We start from the raw sequence: 20,290 nt of genomic DNA, 5'->3' as shown, positions 1-20,290 counted from the left end.
CATTTGTTTCAGAATATTTTTGTTTTGGAATACTTTTAGCATGTGATAATAGTGTTTCTCGTGAAATGGAAGGCGTATTTCAGCTTCAAACAGGGTTTCGAAACAAACGCAAACAAAATTCGTTTTATATGAGACGCTGATGCCTCTGATAGCCCTTTACTGTCACGTAGCGTGGACGTTGAAATAGTTAGTCTGAAAAGCTTTCGAAGTTTTTGTATACAAAGTGCTGCGAACAATTCTCGGTGAGAAACTAGAAAATAGGCTGTGACGTAGGCACATGAATCACGAATTGTATCAACGTGTACGAAGAAGCGAATATTGTAAAACGAATAAAATACGGCAGACATCAGTGGGCAAGAGACGTATTGCCAATGTCGGAAGAAAAAAATACCGAAAACTATATTCAGCAGGGAGCCAGGTAGACGATTGGTGTTGGTAAACAAAATTGTCAAATTTTTACTATTTATGCCTTCTGCATGTATTTGTAATTTGGTGAGCTCGTTTCATGCTGAATAAGATTATTAGTTTTTTTTAAACGCGCATTTCAAAAGTGAAAAACATTTTCAGATAGAAGCTTATACATGAGCAAATTTTAATTTGAATTGAAAAAGGTCTACGCGATTCGTGCGTTGAGCTTGAAATGCTCATATGAGATATCACCTAACTACGTCACCGTACGCACCTCGTCATCGTCCTCTGTGATTATACTCGACACCCCAATCGACCGACCAACCGACAACAGGTTGTCATCGAAATCCGCACAACATATCGCATGATAATCTTGCCATCTCGAGTCCAAGCCCATTCTCTGTTCTAATTGATTAAAACATGAAACGGTTTATTGCTACTGAGACTTGCCTCCTTGCAGGGAGCCACGCGAAAGTTAGACCCCCTCCCTTCCCTTTTCCAAACACATGGAGCTTGCTCTAGTAGGTTGGTTGATCGGTGTCCCCACGGCTCCACCCCACTACCCCGAACGCCATTACCCCGAACGCCACTACCCCGAAAGCCATTACCCCGAATAGGCCACTACCCCGAAAGCCACTACCCCGAATGGGTTATTACCCCGAAAGCCATTACCCCGAAAGCCATTACCCCGAAAGCCATTACCCCGAATGCCATTACCCCGAATAGGCCATTACCCCGAAAGCCACTGCCCCGAATGGGCCATTACCCCCACTCATTCAGGAGATCACCAGAACAGTGATGACCGATTAGAAGTTGATGGTTATAAGTTAGAAAACGGTAATCAGTAACTAGTGTATGAATACTCTTCTCTACCCTTCCCTATAGTGGTCAAACTGTACTTATTCAAATGTTTGCCTTCTTTAAAAAATAGGCTGTTCTTTTGAGTTTGCAGTGTCTAACCGTGTACTGTTGCAGAGTTGTTTGGCAGCCTGTTGATTTATCTATAGACATTTTTCCTTCTTTTAATCAGAGGCTGTTCTTTCGAGTTTGAGTGTTATATGGGTTATTTACAGACGAACTACTAACTCCATAGTGGGTTTGTTCTTCTTTGAATAATAGGCTGTTCTTTCAAATTAAGTTATTGAAAATTAACTGGCGGCCAAATTGGTCCGATATTTTTTTTTCTCCTGAGAATAGACTGTTCTTCCGAGGCCTGCACTTCAGTCGATCTATAATTTATTGGGCCTCAATGTTCATGGCTATGCTAGAATGTAGCGGTTAAGTTGACATATAAACTCATTATCTTGATTGAGTCTATCAGTATGCATTGGCTGTTGCCCTACTGAATTTATTCTATACTATTTTCCAGAATGCCCCATTTTTTTGAAAAATTTATTTCAAAGAAAACCTGAGATCATTTTATTAATTAATTTAAGTACATTTAAACATAATCTGATATTTTGTTTCTCATTTTAATTAATTGTATCAGTTGATCAGTTTCCGGAACGTAAAGCCCTAAAATTGTTTTCAAATATTTTCAAGATATTAGTACTTGCAGTACTTGCAAAGTAAATCCAGCATCGTTGGACCAAATGGACTTTTTTTTTGACTGGCGATTAAACTGTAACTTTTCTTTTCGTCAAAGGCTGTTTTTCTAGGTGCACTTACATAGATTAGTGGCAGTTGAACTGCTTACTGTATATGAGATTTGCCCTTCTTCAATTTATAGGCTGTTCTTTCTAGTTACTTCGTTACCGGGTTGATTGACGACTAATCCATTAATTCTATCTGGTGTTTTTCCTTCTTTGAAAATTAGACTATTCTTTCGACCTATATTGTTACAGAGTTGTTCGGTAGCCTGGTGGTTTATTGGTTCTTGCAGGTTTCTGTATAGAAGCCGTGCATAAACTAGGTAGAGTTTCATTGGAAGGGGGTCTATCTATAGTCTACGCTCCATACAATTTTCCAAATTTTTGTATGGACAAAATTATATGACAGGGAGGAGAAGAGGTCTGAGGTGACCGAAATTTGGTCTACGTGGTTTATGAATTGACCCATAGGAGATTTGCCCTTCTTTAATTTATAGGCTGTTCTTTCTAGTTATAACCATGCAGACCTTGTGGGCGACTAACCTATTAACCACATTTATTCTCTTGTTAAGAATGTGTTGTTTTTTTTTTTTAAGTTACACTGTTACAGAGTTTAATTAGGTACCAAACTGTCTATTCCTCCTTAAGAGATTTGCCCTTCTTCTAGGTATAGGCTGTTCTTTCGAGGCCAATTTTTCGATCGGTATTATTTTGATCTAGTCTCATGATCCAAACGGAGCCAAACAGTGATAGTTTGTCCAAATGTCTTTTCGGCCTAATGAGCCAATATTGTGAGCCAGTATTTAACGGACCTTTGCTGACAGTTATATCTCATGTAAGATCAGCTCTAACACGCATTCACTTTCGTGCGCAGCTTTTTCTTTTTTCTCGCTCATTCTCTTTGATATACTCAAGAAGATCGAGATGGAAGAGGCAAGATGCCCCCTCTTTTATCTGTTTCTTCCTCGTGTTTGTTTACGAGAGTGAGTGAGAAAAAAAAGAAAAGTTGATTGATTGATTGATTTATCATTATTATAGAGACTTCAGTACGCATAACTCCTTTATGTTGTTTTAAGGTTATTCTTTTAAACAGTATCTTCTGGTATTGAAGCTGTCCGTAATGTTATTGAATTATTTCTTCTTTCAACAATGGCTTCTCTTTCAATATCCTTTACGAAAAATATATATAAACCATCATCAGAATAACCCATTTATAAATATGCTTTCGGGGTAATGGCCTTCGGGGTAGTGGCCTATTCGGGGTAGTGGCATTCGGGGTAATGACCCATTCGGGGTAATGGCTTTCGGGATAATGGCCTATTCGGGGTAATGGCTTTCGGGGTAGTGGCGTTCGGGGTAATGGCGTTCGGGGTAGTGGCATTCGGGGTAATGGGGTAGAATCGTCCCCACACATACCCAGACCAAATGACAACGTGCGCTTTCAGGCAATTTAATCAAACACGGTTTAATCACAAATGCCTAATCATGTTTCAATCGGTCGGGGTAGAGGAAAAGGAGGTGCCGAGGTACCAACCTACCACAGATTGTCGGTCTTTTGCCGAGCTTTGTTTGTTTAGCGCGAGATATCTGTAGCTGAAGGTACTAAAGACTAGAGGCGGGCGTGTAAGTGGCGCTGATTGTGGTGTAATTATGTGGAACATGAGAGGAGACATTAGCTGCGAATGGATCGAGCGGAGATAATAGGAATGTTGTCACGAAGTGTTTGCTGATTGCTTTTGGGCTATAAAATTAACGCGGATATTTACTGGAAAGTTCTTTTTTAGTGGCTTTGGCACTTGGGGAGGTAGTATGTAAGGTTTTCTCAGAGAGGTTTCTACTCGTTTGAAATGGGAAACCTTTCCTACAAGCTGTTAGCCACGCCTTGCTCTCTTTCAATGTTTTTGAGAGAAGCATTAACTTAATGCTCTTATAGGGTGTTAAAAATGAAACTTATAAATACTTCAAAACAAAGTTTTCGAAGCTGCTTTGCATCTATTGAAAAGCTTCTTAAGCTTCTCGAAAGAGTTTTATTCTTCTTTATAGACGATTTTGGGGAAAGCTTTACTAATTATTTGAAAAAAGCCTTTCAATCTTCTGCACAGAAATTTTCTGAGGTTTCAACAGAAGTTTTTAAACTTTGAAAGAGGGTTCCAGAAAATTGTTTGATGGGAGAGAAGTTTTCTCAGTAGAGCGGCGTTTAGTTTTCGTGGCCAAGATTTTCCACCTAGAAAGCATTGCTCAGTGTTGAAAGTAAACAGTGGGCATGAGCACGATTTTTAAGTTTGTTGTGAAATCATTTTTATTAATTACACATTTCACACGGTTTCCAACTAACAAATATAAGAACATTCAATCATGAAAGTACGAGCAACTGCATTCTCTCAGTTTATATTAAGCAAAAATGTCACCACCGTATAAACGATATTCAACAGAGCAACGAAAGCTGCAGTTGAAATTTCAAATAATCCCAAACAGTTCATCGAGAGTCCATTCCGCATGCTGATCCAAGATATCATCAAAGAGGTTCGCAGCTGGATGTAGTAGGAGGCATACTTACGCTTGAAGGGCATAACACAGCATATTTCCAAGATGTTAAGGCCGAAGGATTCTGCCTGCAAGGTTTGTATAATTTTTAATTAAAAAAATCTTCGCTGATGATGAACTTTTAGACCTCGTCCTTGAGCGAATCCACAAGCTGACACCACAAGTAGTATTCCAGCAACAGCCAAGCGGTTGACGCTACGAGCATGATGGCCGTAGTGTTCAGTCCCATGATTTTGGAGACGTAGAACATGGTACCAATCGCATAGATCGAAAAATAATGCACTAGGGAAAATGCTTTGCCCACCATTTGTTTCAAAATTTTTAAATGCCTGAAAAAAAGTAATTTAGTTCAACATGTTGTTGTTTTCAGTAGTCATCTGACTCGTACCTCGAAAACTCCAGTTGTTGATCCATGATTTCACGTACCTCCAAGACCATGAACTTATAGTACTGCGTTTCCTCCAAGGGCGACTGTGCCAACATACGCTGATATCGATGAGCCAGGATTTTGAGCTTCGCCCGCATTCCCATGAGCAGAATACCGAGGCTGGTAAGATTGGTGAAGAACCTCGGACACATGCCCACGGGTAACAATCCCAGATACAAGAAGTTCACCAAAGACGCCACATTCTTCCCTGCTCCCATCAGTTGACGGGGCAACCTGAACACTCTCCGGGTAGTGCTACAGGGAAACGTCATCAGAACGGCTTCCAACCCAATCAAACCGAATATAACCCGTATCATTCGGCGACCGGATCGGTTGAACTTCCCGTACACAAGCTCATCGTACGCATCGTCTCCGGACCTTACGCGATCACTATTGATGAAGCTTCTCACAGAATCCAGCGGCTTCCGGAGGTGAATCATTAGCAGCAGCTTTAGGCTTATCAACGCGATGGACGTAGTTTTTACAACTTCCAGTAGAAAGATGGGCATGTTTTCCTTACGGTCGGCAATCGCATTGATCGTTTGCTGGACGTACAACATGGATTGAAGCACAAATAAACAGGTCGAAATGTACCGAATCGTACGCTCGTGGGGCCACTTCGAAGTCGATGCACTTGGAATGCCTGTTGGAAGGAAAAATGATAGGGATTAATCGACCTTAATTTTGGAGGTGGGGAAGTTATTTCTAATAATCCGACAGATCTCAAAACAAGTCACCCACAAGCTTGCCCAAATATTTACACAAGAACTTGAAATCTTACATTCAAAATTCCATATTCATTTGCAAATATGGTTTTTTTTACTTAAAAATATTTACTCACTTATGCACTATCTCAGATAACTACTTACAGTATAATATGCTGTATCACTTATCCACTTGCTTTCTTCTCAGATTGATAAATACTTCACTACTCTTTTCCTTGATAACAAAATGGATGAATAATTTACATATTTGTTACCATTTTAATATGGTTTCTCATTCTCACACGTGATCTAATTGAAACCAAATCGGAACTGTCAAAAGAGTTTACGAATAAACTTCATAAGGAATTGCGATTTATAAAATAATGTAAGAAATTATTTGAAAATAATTTGCCGAATCGATTTCCAAAGGAATTCTTGAAGAATTTTTCAAAATAGCTACCAAAACAAATTCCTAAACTATGCATGTGACATTCCCAAATGAATTTTTGACAAAATGGACTGAAAATTGTCTTTCTAAAAGATTTCCCTTCAGAACAGCAAAAAAAATCCTAGAGAAATTTCCAAATTTTCCAAGTAATTCCTTATAGAACTCGCAAAGATATTGCCGACAAAATTTCTCAAACAGCTTGCAAATGGGTTGCTGATGATAATCTGATAGAATTTTTCGAATTACTCCCTTAAGTTCTTGCTGAAAGGGTTGAGGAAAAAAAGAGAGAAAAAATTGCCGATGCTTCTAAAAAATACAGGAAAAAAATCTTCAAAATTCCAGAAAAAACTATGACTAAAAATTCTCATAGTAAATGCAGGAGGAGTCCACAACAGAATTGCTGAAGGAAATTTCAAAGATATTGGCGAAGGATGTTTTATGGGAAATACCGAAGAAATTTTTCATGATACTGATAAAAAATACCAAGAGTGTTTACCGAAAAATAATCCCGTAAAAATGATGAAGGGATGGTAAAGGAATTGCCGGAGGAATTACTGAAAAAAAAATCTGAAAACAATTGCCCTCAGAATTCCTAAAACAATACTGAAGAAGCTTCTGAAACAATTAAAAAAATAAAAACTCGAAAAATGGTTTAAAATATAAGCGGAGAAACTCCGAAAAATATTCAGATGAAATGTATTAAGTACTTTCCAAACAAACCTTTAAAAAGTCGCTGGGGCAGTTTCCACACGAAATGTCAAAAACCGTTTGTCAAACCATTGTTGTAATTGATCCTTTGGATTTTATTCGGTAATTTTTTTTGGGATTTTCCTTTTTACCGCTTTGGTATTTTCTTCGGTAATGTAATAGATAATTGGTTCGACTATTCCTGTGAAAATTCAATTAACAATTTCTTTGGCAATACCTTTGTTAATTTCTTCAGTAATGCTTTGAAAATTATTCTTGCTTCCTGTGAGAAAATCTTCGGAAATTTAATCATGTTTTTCAATAATTTCTTTGACAATCCTTTTGGAATCTTCTTGGATTGTGGGCTTCGTAGCCGAGCGGTTAGCGGCGTCAGTCGTTTAGCTGTCTCGTAAGCCTCAGAGTGTGGGTTCGATTCCCGCTCCAGTCGGGGAAAACTTTTCGTCGGACGAAAAATTCTCCACTGGGCCACTGGGTGTTAAATGTGTTGTCCGTTGTCAAATGTTAGTATTGTTCAGTCTGTAGAGGCCGCAAGGTCAAAGACGGTGCAATTGTCTTTTTTTTTTGTTTTTTTTTTGTTTTAAAAATTTTCAATATTTTTGAGAAATGTTTGGGCAAGTTTTTTGGAACTCTCTGCTCTAGTTCTATTTCGATTGAAAGTGTTTCGTCATTTTTTTTTGTTTTTTTTTCTGTTATTCTATTGTAATTTCTTGCGGAAATTTTTTGAAAATTCCTTTAACAGATTTTATTCTGATGCTTTCTTCAATATCTTAGCATTTTTGATGAGCAGTACATTTGGAAACTTCTGCTACTATTTCTTTAGGAACTTCTTTGGCAGTTCCTGAATTTCCTCGGTTCTTTCGAAACTCGTAAATTCTTTATTTTGTAACAATTTCTTTCAAATCATCTTCAAAAAATTTTCAGAAAACTTTCTTGGAAATTGTTGTAGTGAATGCTGTGAAACTGTCAACACTGCATTAATCAGAAGAATAGATTTAGATAGAAGAGTGAGTCTGTGGTTGGAGTTTTGATCCTTTCGTAGTAACGGAAATCTACCCTAGAATGTAAGTAATTGAAATCGTTAATGTATAATAGGTTCATAAATAAATAATCATTTTAGCATTGATGCTGCTTAACTAAAAAGCTGCTTTCAATATGTGTGATTATTCCGAAAAAAAGGTGATCCCCTCAACAGTAATGCTTCTAGAAATTCCTTTTGCCAATAATTTGGAAATTTCTCAGGAAATTTTACCATCCTGCGCCTGCCATCCTTCCTTTGGCATTTTCTTTGGGAGTTCCCTCGGTAAATTAATTCCTTAATAAAATTTGCAAATTACCAACATTTATTTTAAATTAAAATCCCAAATGGAATTTTTGAAACAATGTGCAAAAAACGAAAGAATGTAACACATGCAATAATAAATAAATCGATATTTTTTTTTTTTTTTTTTTTTTTTTTTTTGAGGCTTTAAATTTATTAATTTTAATTCATTCGCCTCCATAAAAAAAAAATCGATATTTTCTAAACAATTGCAGAAAGAATTTTAAAAGGCATTGCCAAAAAAATCACAGGAATGATCAAAGGAACTTCACAAAAAATGATGATGTTGATGAATGAGGAGTTCCCATAAAGGAGTTTCGAAAAAATTGTCAAAAATCCCATAAGAATTGCAAAAAGAATACCTGAAATAATTGCGAAATCAATTTCCAAAAAGAAATAGATGAAAAATATACCAAAGAAGCCGAAAAAATTTCCTGAAAAATTTCCGATGGAAAAATAGCTGGAGAAATAGTGGAAGAAATTCTTAAAAGAATAACTTGAATACATTTTCAAGTTAATGACTAACCGATTTTTCAAAAACAATCTTACATAAAATCCTATATAAACTGATGAAAAAAATGCAAAACCATTTCTGAAGAAATTACCGAAGCTTATCTGGAAGAATTAATGAAGTATTTTACAAAAAAAAAAAAAATCCAACAAACCTGCTGCAGAAATTTTAAAAGACATTTCCGGAGAATTTCTCAAAAGCATTATCGCAAGAGATACCAAGACAATAACCAAAGAATTTTCAAAATGGAATAGCTGAGAAAATGGCCAATGAAGTTGCCCATTAAGCCCCTGAAAACAATTTTTAAGTAAGGTTAAAACATTTGCTGAAAACATTCTCGAAAAAACTTCTGAAGCAAATAGTGAAACATTACTTAGGTAATTACAAAATAAATTTAAAAACGAACTGATGTTGAAACTTTCAATGTACTTGGCGTAGAACTTCTCAAAGAAACTTTCAAACCTAAAGGAATGTGTGATTGGCATAGATATAAAATAATGCTTAAGAAATAAAAAAAAACTGAAAGTATGTATGGCCAGGTTTTCAGAAATAATTTACATTCACAAAAATAAAATCGTGTCATAATTTAAAGAAAAGTTTTTAGTGAACTTTTAGAAACTTGAAAAAAATTGTAAGAGACCTGAAGCTTCTCGAGTAATGTATGATTTAACATTTAGTTTATATTAAATACTGCGTTTTGACAATAAAATCGAAATTGAAGGGACCATCAACTCGTGGAAATATCGTTAATTGATACAGAAATTGGGTTGGAAGGACATCTTTGGAATGCCGATTGGTCATAGAAATCCTGAGTTTCAGTTTTCAGTATTGAAAAAAATTCCTACATGAGGCGATATCTAAACAGGAACCATCACCCCACGTATATTGAACTGTACTAAATTTGATCTTGGACGAAGATTTTGTTAAAAAAATGTTGGGAAATTGCCAGTGCTGTCATGGTAAAGTCGGAGGTAGTTACACGAGGATTCCAAATTTTAGTGTTTTCTATACTGATAAGCCCCAAGGAAATGATGTTACTGTTGGGGATTTTTTCTTATTACCGTACGGGTCTGGGCCGAACGGTCTAAGATTTTCATGAAACTTTTTCCACAGGCAGGGCTCATGGATATTGGAACAAAAACAATTGAGGAAAATTCAGGGTCGCCTATTTTCCCGGAAAACTCAGGTGGAATTTTTTTGTTTTCCCCTGACATTACTTACTTTGAAAAATCCATAACTCAAGAACGAAGCATCGTAGAAACAAGGTTTTTTTAGAAAATGAAAGCAAATTTTCTCAGAAATCCAAAAAAAAAAAATGAAATGGGAAAAGTTTTCCACAAATTTTTTCACCGTTGAGAAAATTCATAAAGAAAAGCCGGAAAAATTGTGTCCGAACTAGTGGAAAATTTCATTTCATTTTCATTTAAAAACTTTGTTTCTACGATGCTTCGTTCTTGAGTTATGATTTTTCAAAGAAAAGGCTTCTGTGGCACATTTGGACATTTCAACCTTCTCAAAAATATGTTTTCGAAAATTTTCCACGAGTTCGGGCATAGTTTTTCCGGCTTTTCTTTACGAATTTTCTCAACTGAGGAAAGTTTTGTGGGGAACTTTTTGCAGTTCATATTTTTCCGGATTTCTGAGAAAATTTGCTTTCGTTTTCTAAAAAAAACCTTGTTTCTACGATACTTCGTCCTTGAGTTATGATTTTTCAAAGAAAGTAGTGTCAGGTAAAAACAAAAAAATCCACCTGAGTTTTCCGGGAAAATAGGCGACCCTGAATTTTCCTCAATTTTTTTGTTCATATATCCCAAGTAACACACTTGTCACCGAAGAGTCACGGCGGTGCAGGTTTTTGTTGCGCATAAGTCACTATGACGTTCTTCTAACAAATAAACACTTACTTGGTAGAAGTAAGTCACAGTAACTTCTGCGCAACAAAAACCTGCGCCGCCGTGACTCTTCGGTGACAAGTGTGTTACTTGGGATCCATGAACCCTGCCTGTGGAAAAAGTTTCATGAAAATCTGAGACCCTTCGACCCAATTTGAACGATAATAAAAAATGCCCTATTGTGCCAAATAAAGAACTATTACGAGAAACCCCTTCATCCATTATCATTTAAGGTTTGTTCGTCATTATCGCGGAAGTAACGTTCTTGTTGGCATTTCTTTTATGAGTTTTGTAAGAATACGTCTGAAATTTTCCAGAAAACTCTCCTGGATTACCACCGGGGACACAACATTTTCTGAAATGCTTAATGCTTAATGCTTAAAAGTTTATCGCAGGGTTTCTTAGAATGATTTTAGCAAGCATTCCTCTCAAGTTTTCTTGCGGTATCCTTGAAAATGTCAATTTAAGACCATGGATTTCTTTGAAAACGTCGCCAGGGACTCCTCCAAAGATTATCTCAGGAATTTTCCCAGGATTTTTTCCTTTGGTTCTTCTGGGAAAGTTTCTCAAAAAATGTCTCAAAAGATTTATCCTGAAACCTGTCCACGGGTTTCCTCAGAATTTTTCCCCGGCATACCTCATGTGGTTACTTAAGGGATTTTTAAGGAAATTTCTTCAAGTATTGCTACAAACGTTCATGTATTTCTTCATGCATTTCTGAAGGCATTTCTGTAAAATGTTATCTAACTTATTTCCAGTCGTAGTTTCGTGGAATTTCTCCAGGGGTTTCTTCAGAAATTTATCCAAACGTTTCATCAACAGATGCAACACAGGCGAAATTTTCACAAAAATTCGAAGATGTTTTTTGAAATGTCTCTTGGGTTTTCCTTCAGAAAAATGCAAATTTTTCCAGAAACATTTTCAAAAATTATTGCTTAAATTTTTTTTCAGGTTCCTTCAGATATGACTCCATTTATTCAGGGATCCCTCTAGCAAATTCTCAAAGGATTTTTATGAAATTTTCTCTAGTGATTTTTCCACTAGTTGCTTTAAATTATAATTCAGACATTGCTTCGGATTTATTCTGATTTTTTTCGAAGACTATCTGAACAATTCCTGCAGGCATGTATTATTTTAGAATCTATTTCTTAGCTATTTTAAAGAATTTCTCAATAATTTTTCGAAGAATGCCTGCAGAGGGTTCTCTAGCTCTTGTATTAGTTCAAGGATTGTTTAAAAAAAATATGTTTTTATTTCTTTAGTGGTCCTGAATTTACCAGGATTTCTTATTGTTTCAGCAGGATTTGCTTCACAAATTTCTGAGTTAGGGATTTTTTTGTACTGTTCAGTTTCAGAAATTATATAAGAAAGTTGATTTGATTGATTTGTCTTTATTGAAGAATATATGAAAGTTTTTGGAGAATTCCTTTAGAGGCATCTCCTGGAGTTCTTCCAAAGAACTAAAGGGATATTTCAGAAATTTATTGACGGATTTTTCTACTTTCAATACTTTTGTCTGCAATTCTCAGACATTTTTATTGATTGATTGATTTGTCTTTACTAAAGAGACTTTCAGCCCTTGGCTGGTTCGTCTCTATTAGACATTTTTAAAATATTCCTCAGGTATTCCCCTTCGGTTTTTTTTTTCAGGAATCCCTCCAGAAGTTTTCCAAGCCTTTTTTTAATTATTTGCAAAATTCCTTCATAAACCTCTCATTATTTATTTTGTGAAAATACTGTGGTAAGGTGTTTCTTCAAGTATTCTCCTATGCATTTTCTTAGGCATTCATTCAGAAATTGCCTCAGGAATTCTTATGCAGGAATTCCTCATATTTTTTTTCTAAAATTCCTTCTAGAAGTTTTCCTAGGTTTTAAAGTTTTTAAGAGATTTCTTGATACAATCCTTCGAGTATTTGTTAAAAATTTCTTCAGAGATTCTTCGAAAAATTCTCCAGTTGTTTTTTTTTTGTAATTTTAGGAAGAATTTCTGAAAAATCTCTGGAGAAATATGTGAAGAAATTCCGCAACTATTTCTTTACAAATCCCAGGGGATATTTTTTATGATACCTCAAGCAAGTTCAAGAAAAATTTCCAGCAGGAATTTATACAAACATCACTGGGGCGATTTCTCAAAGATTTCTTGGAGAAACTTTGGGAAGAATTTCCGAAACAAACCCTGTAGGATTTGCAAAGACTTCCCTAACATTCTGAAGACTTCTCTAGATATAGAAAGTATCTCTTCATAGTGATTTCTAAAAAGGAATATCCAAAGAAATCCTAGAGAATTTCATAAAGGATTCCAAGGAGGAATTTCCTGGAACTTCCTAAGAACTTCCTAAGAACTTCCTGGAAAAAATTCCTAGAGAAACTTGTAGAGAAACCGTTGGTGAAATTCAAAGAAAAAATATAAAAAAAATGGAAAATTTCCTGCGAAAATACTATAATAAAATCTACGAGGATTTTCTGAAAGTATCGTTGCAGTTATCTGTGGACGAATTATTGAAAAAACAAATCCTGTGTATCTGGAGAAACGCATAGATAAACGTCTGCAAAGATTCTGTTGCGAATAGTTCCTACGCGTTTGGCTCTTTGTGGAACTGGCAACCCTGAAACAATAACGACGAGCGCTACAGTGGATGCCTATTGATGAATTGGAACGATAAAGCAGTGTGTTTCAGTTCGTGATAAGAAGAACTATGAAGAGTCGTGTCGTGCACCGCTGTTAGGAGATTTGGCCGGAGAATTCATACTACAATGTTAAATGTGATAAAAAATGTGATATTTCTAAAGTAATTTTTGTCGAAGCTCCTGAGAAATATGCTGATTTTTTTAAGAATGCGTGAAAATATTATTGAACATTCTCTTTAGGCGATATGCCGAATTAATTCTGGAGTAATATATTGAGAAATATCTGGAGTAAATTCTGAAAGAACTTCTGTATGATCTCGTGCTGGAATATCTGGAGCATTTCTGCAAGATCTTCAGAATGAATCCCTCAAGGGAATCCCTGGAGAAATATCCATTTTTTTTCTAAACGAACCCCTAGAAGAATTTCTAAAGTAATATTTTTTATCTGTATTAACGAGATTTTAGGCCCTAGGCTAGTTCATCTCGGACCCACATCTTACTTCCCTTCCGAAGGAAAAACTCACATTTTGCGAGTTTGTCGGGAGTGGAATTCGATCCCAGGTCCTCGGCGTGATAGTCAAGTGTTCTAACCATCACACCAGGTCCGCTCCACATTTCTAAAGTAATTCCTAGTGAAGTTTCAGAAGGAACCCATAGAAATCTACCTAAAATAATTCTTGGAAATTGTTTGAGGTTTTTTTTAAAGAATCCATGGATGAATTTCTGAAAAAAAAAACGCTGGAAGAGTTCCTGTTAAAAAAAAAACTTGGGTATCGCGCCACTTGGGCGGTGGCTTCTATATTCGTCTGTTTTCCACTATAACTTAATCAATTTTGAACCAATTGGCTTGAAATGTTGCACACGGGTAGATACTATACCTATCTTATGGCATTCCAAAAGTTGTGTCAATTGGTTCAAATTTGACTGAGTTATAGTGGAAAACAGACGAATATAGAAGCCACCGCCGAAGTGGCGCGATTCCCTTGGTAGATTTTAAACCCAGTTTCAACCAATCCATCGTTTATTTGGGAATAAATCCAGAAGAGTTCTTTGGACAAGTTTATGGAGGAATCTGATAAGTAAATTTTTATGAGATCTTCAAGGAAAATTCCATAATAATACCTAGAAGAATTCCTGAAGAAATTTTTGTGTGATTTTCTTTGGGAGTCTGTGTACGAGATTGGAAGAAGATGTAGTATAAATAATAAAAATTCTCTAGTAAAAAAATATATTTATCACCTTTAATCTTTCAAATTTCGGAATCACAACATTTTGCAAAATGGCACAGGAACTTTTTCCAAGGAAGATTTTAAAGTAAGATACAAGGGCGAATTTCTAGGGAGTGTGTTTGAATCTTTCAGGGAATTTCGCAAAAAATAAAAAAATAAAAATGGGTTCTTTAGGAAACGTCTGTTTGAACTCATCGAAGTTCCTCAATTATATTTATCTAAAAATGTCTCGAAATTCGATATAGAAATACTGTCAAAAAATTGTATCAAAAACATTTTAGATTTTTTTCAGGTTTTACTGGAAAAATGTTTTTTGAAAATCTATCATAAATTTCTCCAAATGATTCTTAACAAATGTTCTAAAGACATTTTACAAACATTTTTCACGAAGTTTCTATCATTTATGTCCATCACATATTTTAGGAAAAAAATCTAGCAAATCAACGAGAAGCCAACCTTACACATTCCACTTTATTTTCCGTGGTTTTTCAGCAACATATAACAGATTTTCATATTTATTTTTTTTATTTTATCTAATATCGATACAAATGGTTAAAAGTGTTTGAAAAGAAATTCTTCTGCGATTCTGATTTGATCTATTTCAAGTTTTCAAGGTGTACTAGAAAAAAAAATCCACAAACCTAGCCACAGGCGCTTTTCCCATGTAATTAACCCTCAAATTTTTTATAGTTTTATTCCTTAATTTTTAACGCTCAAAAGCATAAATTCATTTCATGTCAACTAACATTTTTTTATGGAGTTACTCTCAAATATTAATAATTGATTTTCTATTCGGAAACATGAGAAAGCATGTCAGATCTTTACTTTTGACACACATTTTTCCTTCCTTAAAGGTTAATATATTTTAAATTTGACCCAGCCAATAATAAAAGTATCCATTGTCCCAGCTTATCAAAGACCTACCTGCAAGAAGCAGCAGCACATCCAACCACAAAAAGCAACTGTTTTCGACCCCGTACCAGTAGTAGCGAATCCTAGAGGTCTTCTTCCACCATCGAAAGCTGAAGCGGCTTCGAACCGAGCTAAAAAAGTCAACCATTTCGCGGCGCCGTTCCAAGGTCTACTCGACGTTTGAATTCATGGCCATGAGGTTAAAGTGAGAAAATCTTGCCATAACGTGAGAAGTTACACACTTCTGGGTGGAATATTCAACGACGAGAAACAGTTTTCTAATGATGACTTGTTATTTTCATGGTCTTGACGTTGACACATTTGAAAATTACATACCTGTTGGTTGTTTCAGTTTATCACAAGGCGAAACTGGAAGCATTTCCTCATTTTTTTGGTTTTTGATTTTTTATTAAATAACGAAGCAATATTTTTAAAATCGGTTTTCGTGCACATGTAGAGTATGGATCAGGGTATCTTCTGATTGTTTTTACGCGGTATAAATGTTTTTAGTTTTTGCAGAAACCATTTTTGAACAAAATTTCACTAAAAAATGGTTTCAGCGAAAACGAAAAACATTTTCTATCACGTAAAAAAATTAGAAGATACATGTGCACGAAAACCGATTTTAAAAATATTGCTTCGTTATTTAATAAAAAATCAAAAACCAAAAAAATGAGGAAATGCTTCCAGTTTCGCTTTAATGTTTTGTTTCGCTTTTTATTAATAGTAATATCGACATAGCTTCGGTTGTTTGGAGTACTTACCAAAATACCTAGATGCCTCACGACATTTTCAGTGAAATTTTTACCATCCATATGACATTTGCCAGTGAGACTTTTTTTTGCTAACAAATGTCAACCTATCGAAATCGAAAACGAATCGAAATCAATTTCCCCACAAAAAAAAACATACCCTTTACCTTCTCATCGACAATGAATAATGATATAATGCCGCACCGTAACCATAGGAATTCGCGCATACCATACCGACGAGAGTGCAGTCTCCCTTGGAGGAGAAGGTTCGACCCGTCACGAACTTCGCTCCGCTGCCTCCATTCGATTCGCGAGCCATATTCAGCCGTTAAGTATCGCACTCCAAGAGCAGCCAATTTAACACACGCTGCTGGCTGCTGTTGCAGCCGCCGTTAATGATTTCCCCCTTTCCCACTGGAGCAGCAGCTCTCCTCGATATAGTACCACTCCTACATAGTTCCACACTCGCGCTACTGACGCGGCGGCGCGGCGTCGAGGTAGTCAGGATCGAAGCCTTCGGATTCAATTAAACAAAACCAGAGCTCCTTCCGTGGAGCTCCGCAGATTGATCGGCGGAGCTTTTCTCTTAATTCATTTAACATTTGAACTCCATCCATAGGTGAGTTGTGCACCAAGAGTATAGGATGCACAGTTGGCAAAATTGGAGTTTGCCTTGTCTTTAGGCTAAATTATCAAGAAGCTAAAATGTAGGTATAATCCATCAAGGAATACCATTGGTTTAACTTTATCAAAACGGATAGTTTTTATGTTCAGAGAAGTTAGTGTACTTTAGGTGAGATTTAAAGAGCGTTCACGGGAAAAGGGCGGAGGAAGGAGTTGAAAGTCATTGAAGACGAGTTGAATTTGGAGCGGAAGGGAGTTTAGGGTTTGCCCAGGACTTCTTCAGCAATTGCTGTCGGGACTTCTCACCAAGTTCCTCCTGAGATACCTCTAGAAATTCTTGCAGTAACTTCTTAAAGAGTTTTTCTTAGATTTTTTTTTTGTAATGCCTTCAATTTTTTTCTGGGATTCCCAATATGAATACATAGAAATTACTATGGGCATCACTATTGGAGAAAACTCAGAAGTATGTCCTTGAATCCTTCAAGTCTCCTACAAAACTGGAAGAATTACGTGAAAAATTGTTTCAGGAATTATGTATAGGAATTTTTATATTGAACAATCCTCGCTAATTGGTTCCGACTGCTCTTGGTATATTTTAGGAATTTTTAGTTTTTACTCTCTGAATGTGAGATCAAAAACAATGTCGTGTTCTCTTACCGATACGGATTAAAACGTCAAAGTAAAAGAAGGTTGTTTTTGATCTCACAATCGAACGGAAAAGCCCAAAAATCCTAAAAATATAGAACAATTCTTTTTCTGATTGAATTTAGAAGTTCCAGGGGAAATTTTTAAAGAGAGCTTGGAAGATCTTCTTGAAGGAAGCGCGGAAGGAGTTCCTGATAAAAAAACCGCAGTTTAAGTTATTGGAACAATCTCGAAAGAATTGCTTGAAGAAATCTTGGAAGGTTTTTCTGGATGAATTTCAGATATAATTTCTGGAGAAATCCTAGGAGGAACTACTTAAGGAAAATCAGAAGGAAGGGCTAGCAGATGAATCGAGGAAGGAGTACAAGAAAGATCGCCTTGAGAAACTCGAGAAGAAGCTCCTGGATGAATCTTAGAAATAACATCGGGAAAATTACCCTGATACATAATATATCTGGTAAGTCACGCCGAAAAAGGTCTATAAAGTAATAAAACACTTATTATCATGCAAACAATGATAGCTGAATTATCGATAAACATGAAATAGCGAGAAGTTAACTCAAACGAGTTTGTAGTTAAACAATTTTTCCGAAGATTCTCCTAAGATACAGAAGCTTTAACTTCAGGCATTTCTGTATTTTTTCTGGTGGTGATTTTTCAATGAATTTCTTTTGAGACGTGTGATTTTACGACTGTGGATTCTACAGATTATAGGACAATGCGAACATCGAAAGACAATATGGTGCAGATCTGAGATCGAAGTTCAAAGAATTTGCCAATAACACGAGAAAACTAGGCAACTTAACCAGTCGAAAATCCTTCCTGGTTCGCTGCCGGAGACGAGGAGTGTTTCCGACGCACCTTTCAAACAATTTCCGCTTTACTTTCCCTCTTCTCGAAGAGAACAGCCCACAGGTTCAACAAGGTTCAACACAGTGTCACGAAGTTCATGAAAGCTATCTTGAACATCGAGATACAGCACACGTATCACAAAATCAAAATGTTGAAAATGCAAATCACATCCGCTGGTCAACGCATACGAGAATCAGAGGTCCCGGAACAGGTGATAGAGAGTTTCTTCAGAAGTCAGGAAAACTACAATGCGAAAACACGACGACCAGAAACAACAGAACCAAGCGAAAGTTCAACCGCATCATGGAACAAACAAGTGAGTCATGCAGGGAATCTGCTCCAACCCTGAATGAAAGAGCGATATGCAACGGTACACAAGTTACAATCCCACCAGAAGCTGAGGTGTTGCTTAGTCTGGGCCCCAAATTTGCTCTTCCGCACACCAAATCTGACCCAGTATTCTTCTATCATATGCTGGCAGATATTGAATGCATCCTCAAGTCAGAAAACGATGCATCCATACAGGACCGTACAAGATGTGCAGTCGCCAATGTGGTTCTGAACCACCTACATCGAGGTGAAAATCAGAACAGTCATCAAGACCCTCTGGTGAAGTTCTGCAAAAGCGCCGAAAAAGTCACAAGGAAGTTTCTGAAAGAGCACCCAGACGTCGCCGTTGTAAAATCAGACAAAGGCAATAAGACAGTCTTGATGCCATCCCAAGACTACCAATCCAAGATGCTGGAGCTACTGCGAGACCGTGAAACGTACGAACCAATATCGAGAGACCCCACAACCCGTTTTCAGCAACAGAACAACAGCATTGTTCGCCGTCTTCGAAACCTCGAACTAATCGATGCGAAAACCGCCAAGCACCTAACAACGTACAAAGCCGTCTGTCCCAGAATATACGGTCAACCCAAGGCTCACAAGCAGGGCCTCCCACTCCGTCCAGTGGTTCCAAACATGACGGCACCGTCTTACCACCTCTCCAAGTTTGTAAGCAACATCCTTCAACAATCACTGGTAAGCGCATACAATATTCAGGATTCATACTCGTTTTGTGAGTTCATCAACGGCGTAACCTTGCCAGAAAAACACGTGTTGATCTCACTAGATGTGAAGTCCCTGTTCACGTCTATACCGAGAACACTTGTGATAAACAACATTATCATGAGGTGGGACACGATCAGATCCAATACAAATATCTGTCTCGATCTGTTCCTGGAGATAGTAGATTTCTGTATGAGCTCTAGCTACTGCAAGTTCAATGGACAACACTATCTCCAAGTGTCTGGCACAGCCATGGGAAACCCTGTTTCACCAGCCCTTGCAGATCTTGTCATGGAAAGCCTGTTAGATACCGTTCTTCAAAAGCTAGACTTTCCACTCCCATTCATCAGAAAATACGTGGACGATCTGATAATGGCGATACCATTAAACAAACTACAACACATAATGGACATATTCAACAGCTATGACATCCACATCCAGTTCACATACGAACTGGAAGTGGAGAACTGTCTACCCTTCTTAGATATGCTCCTAACAAGGCATGACAACCAGAAGGTCACAACACGGTGGTACCAAAAACCGATCGCTAGCGGAAGGTTTCTAAATTTCCACTCTTTCCACCCCATGAATCAAAAGCTGAATACAGCCAAAAACTTTATAAAAAGGGTCAACAAGCTATCAACAGACCTAGATGAGCATGATAAAATTAAAATAATAGATGACCAACTAAAACAAAACGGCTTTCCGAAATCGCTACGCAACAGGCTCACGAACAGAATGAATGAGCATAGCATGAATGAGCAGCACCGATCGTCGCCAAGGGGCTGTCCATAAACCACGTGGTCATTTTTTTGGGACTTTTCAACCCCCCCCCCCCGCGTGGTCATTAGTTCATACAAATTTTTTTATTTGTCCATACAAAATGGTCATTGGCCGAACCCCCCCCCCCTCATGACCACGTGGTTTATGGACAGCCCCCAAGCTCTGATGAATCGGACCTGGAATATACCTACCGCTCCATCGCATACATGCCTCGCCTGTCAGAATCCATCGACAGGGAAATCAAACGCAGCTACAAAAACATA

At 37.0% G+C, this 20,290-nt stretch overlaps 2 protein-coding genes across 2 annotated transcripts; one reads left to right on the top strand and one right to left on the bottom strand.

Annotated features, from left to right (window-relative positions):
* Nucleotides 1-4,212: 4,212 nt before the first annotated feature.
* Nucleotides 4,213-15,577, bottom strand: LOC134292026 (uncharacterized). Its single transcript, XM_062860683.1, has 4 exons — nt 15,331-15,577; nt 4,930-5,611; nt 4,669-4,870; nt 4,213-4,609 (listed from the first exon to the last, which is right to left on the bottom strand). Exons 1-4 carry the CDS (start codon nt 15,464-15,466, stop codon nt 4,379-4,381), a joined length of 1,251 nt encoding a protein of 416 aa, XP_062716667.1. The 5' UTR covers nt 15,467-15,577; the 3' UTR covers nt 4,213-4,378.
* Nucleotides 15,578-18,494: 2,917 nt separating this feature from the next.
* Nucleotides 18,495-20,039, top strand: LOC134291043 (uncharacterized). The gene has a single exon (XM_062858305.1). It carries the CDS (start codon nt 18,495-18,497, stop codon nt 20,037-20,039), a length of 1,545 nt encoding a protein of 514 aa, XP_062714289.1.
* The last annotated feature ends 251 nt before the right edge of the window (nt 20,040-20,290 follow it).

This window comes from Aedes albopictus, chromosome 3 (assembly GCF_035046485.1).
Source record: "Aedes albopictus strain Foshan chromosome 3, AalbF5, whole genome shotgun sequence".
Taxonomy (NCBI): Eukaryota; Metazoa; Arthropoda; class Insecta; order Diptera; family Culicidae; genus Aedes; species Aedes albopictus.
The sequence above is the reverse complement of the archived record's forward strand: the minus strand, read 5'-3'. Positions and strand labels throughout refer to the sequence as shown.

What these genes read in the sequence shown, in the direction of transcription:
- LOC134292026 (XM_062860683.1), bottom strand. Translation starts at nt 15,466, where the DNA reads ATGGTTGACTTTTTTAGCTCGGTTCGAAGCCGCTTCAGCTTTCGATGG. An exon ending in TGTGCTGCTGCTTCTTGCAG is followed by an intron (nt 5,612 to 15,330) that starts GTAGGTCTTTGA and finishes TCCTTCCAACAG; the next exon opens with GCATTCCAAGTGCATCGACT. An exon ending in CAACAACTGGAGTTTTCGAG is followed by an intron (nt 4,871 to 4,929) that starts GTACGAGTCAGA and finishes ACTTTTTTTCAG; the next exon opens with GCATTTAAAAATTTTGAAAC.
- LOC134291043 (XM_062858305.1), top strand. Translation starts at nt 18,495, where the DNA reads ATGGAACAAACAAGTGAGTCATGCAGGGAATCTGCTCCAACCCTGAAT.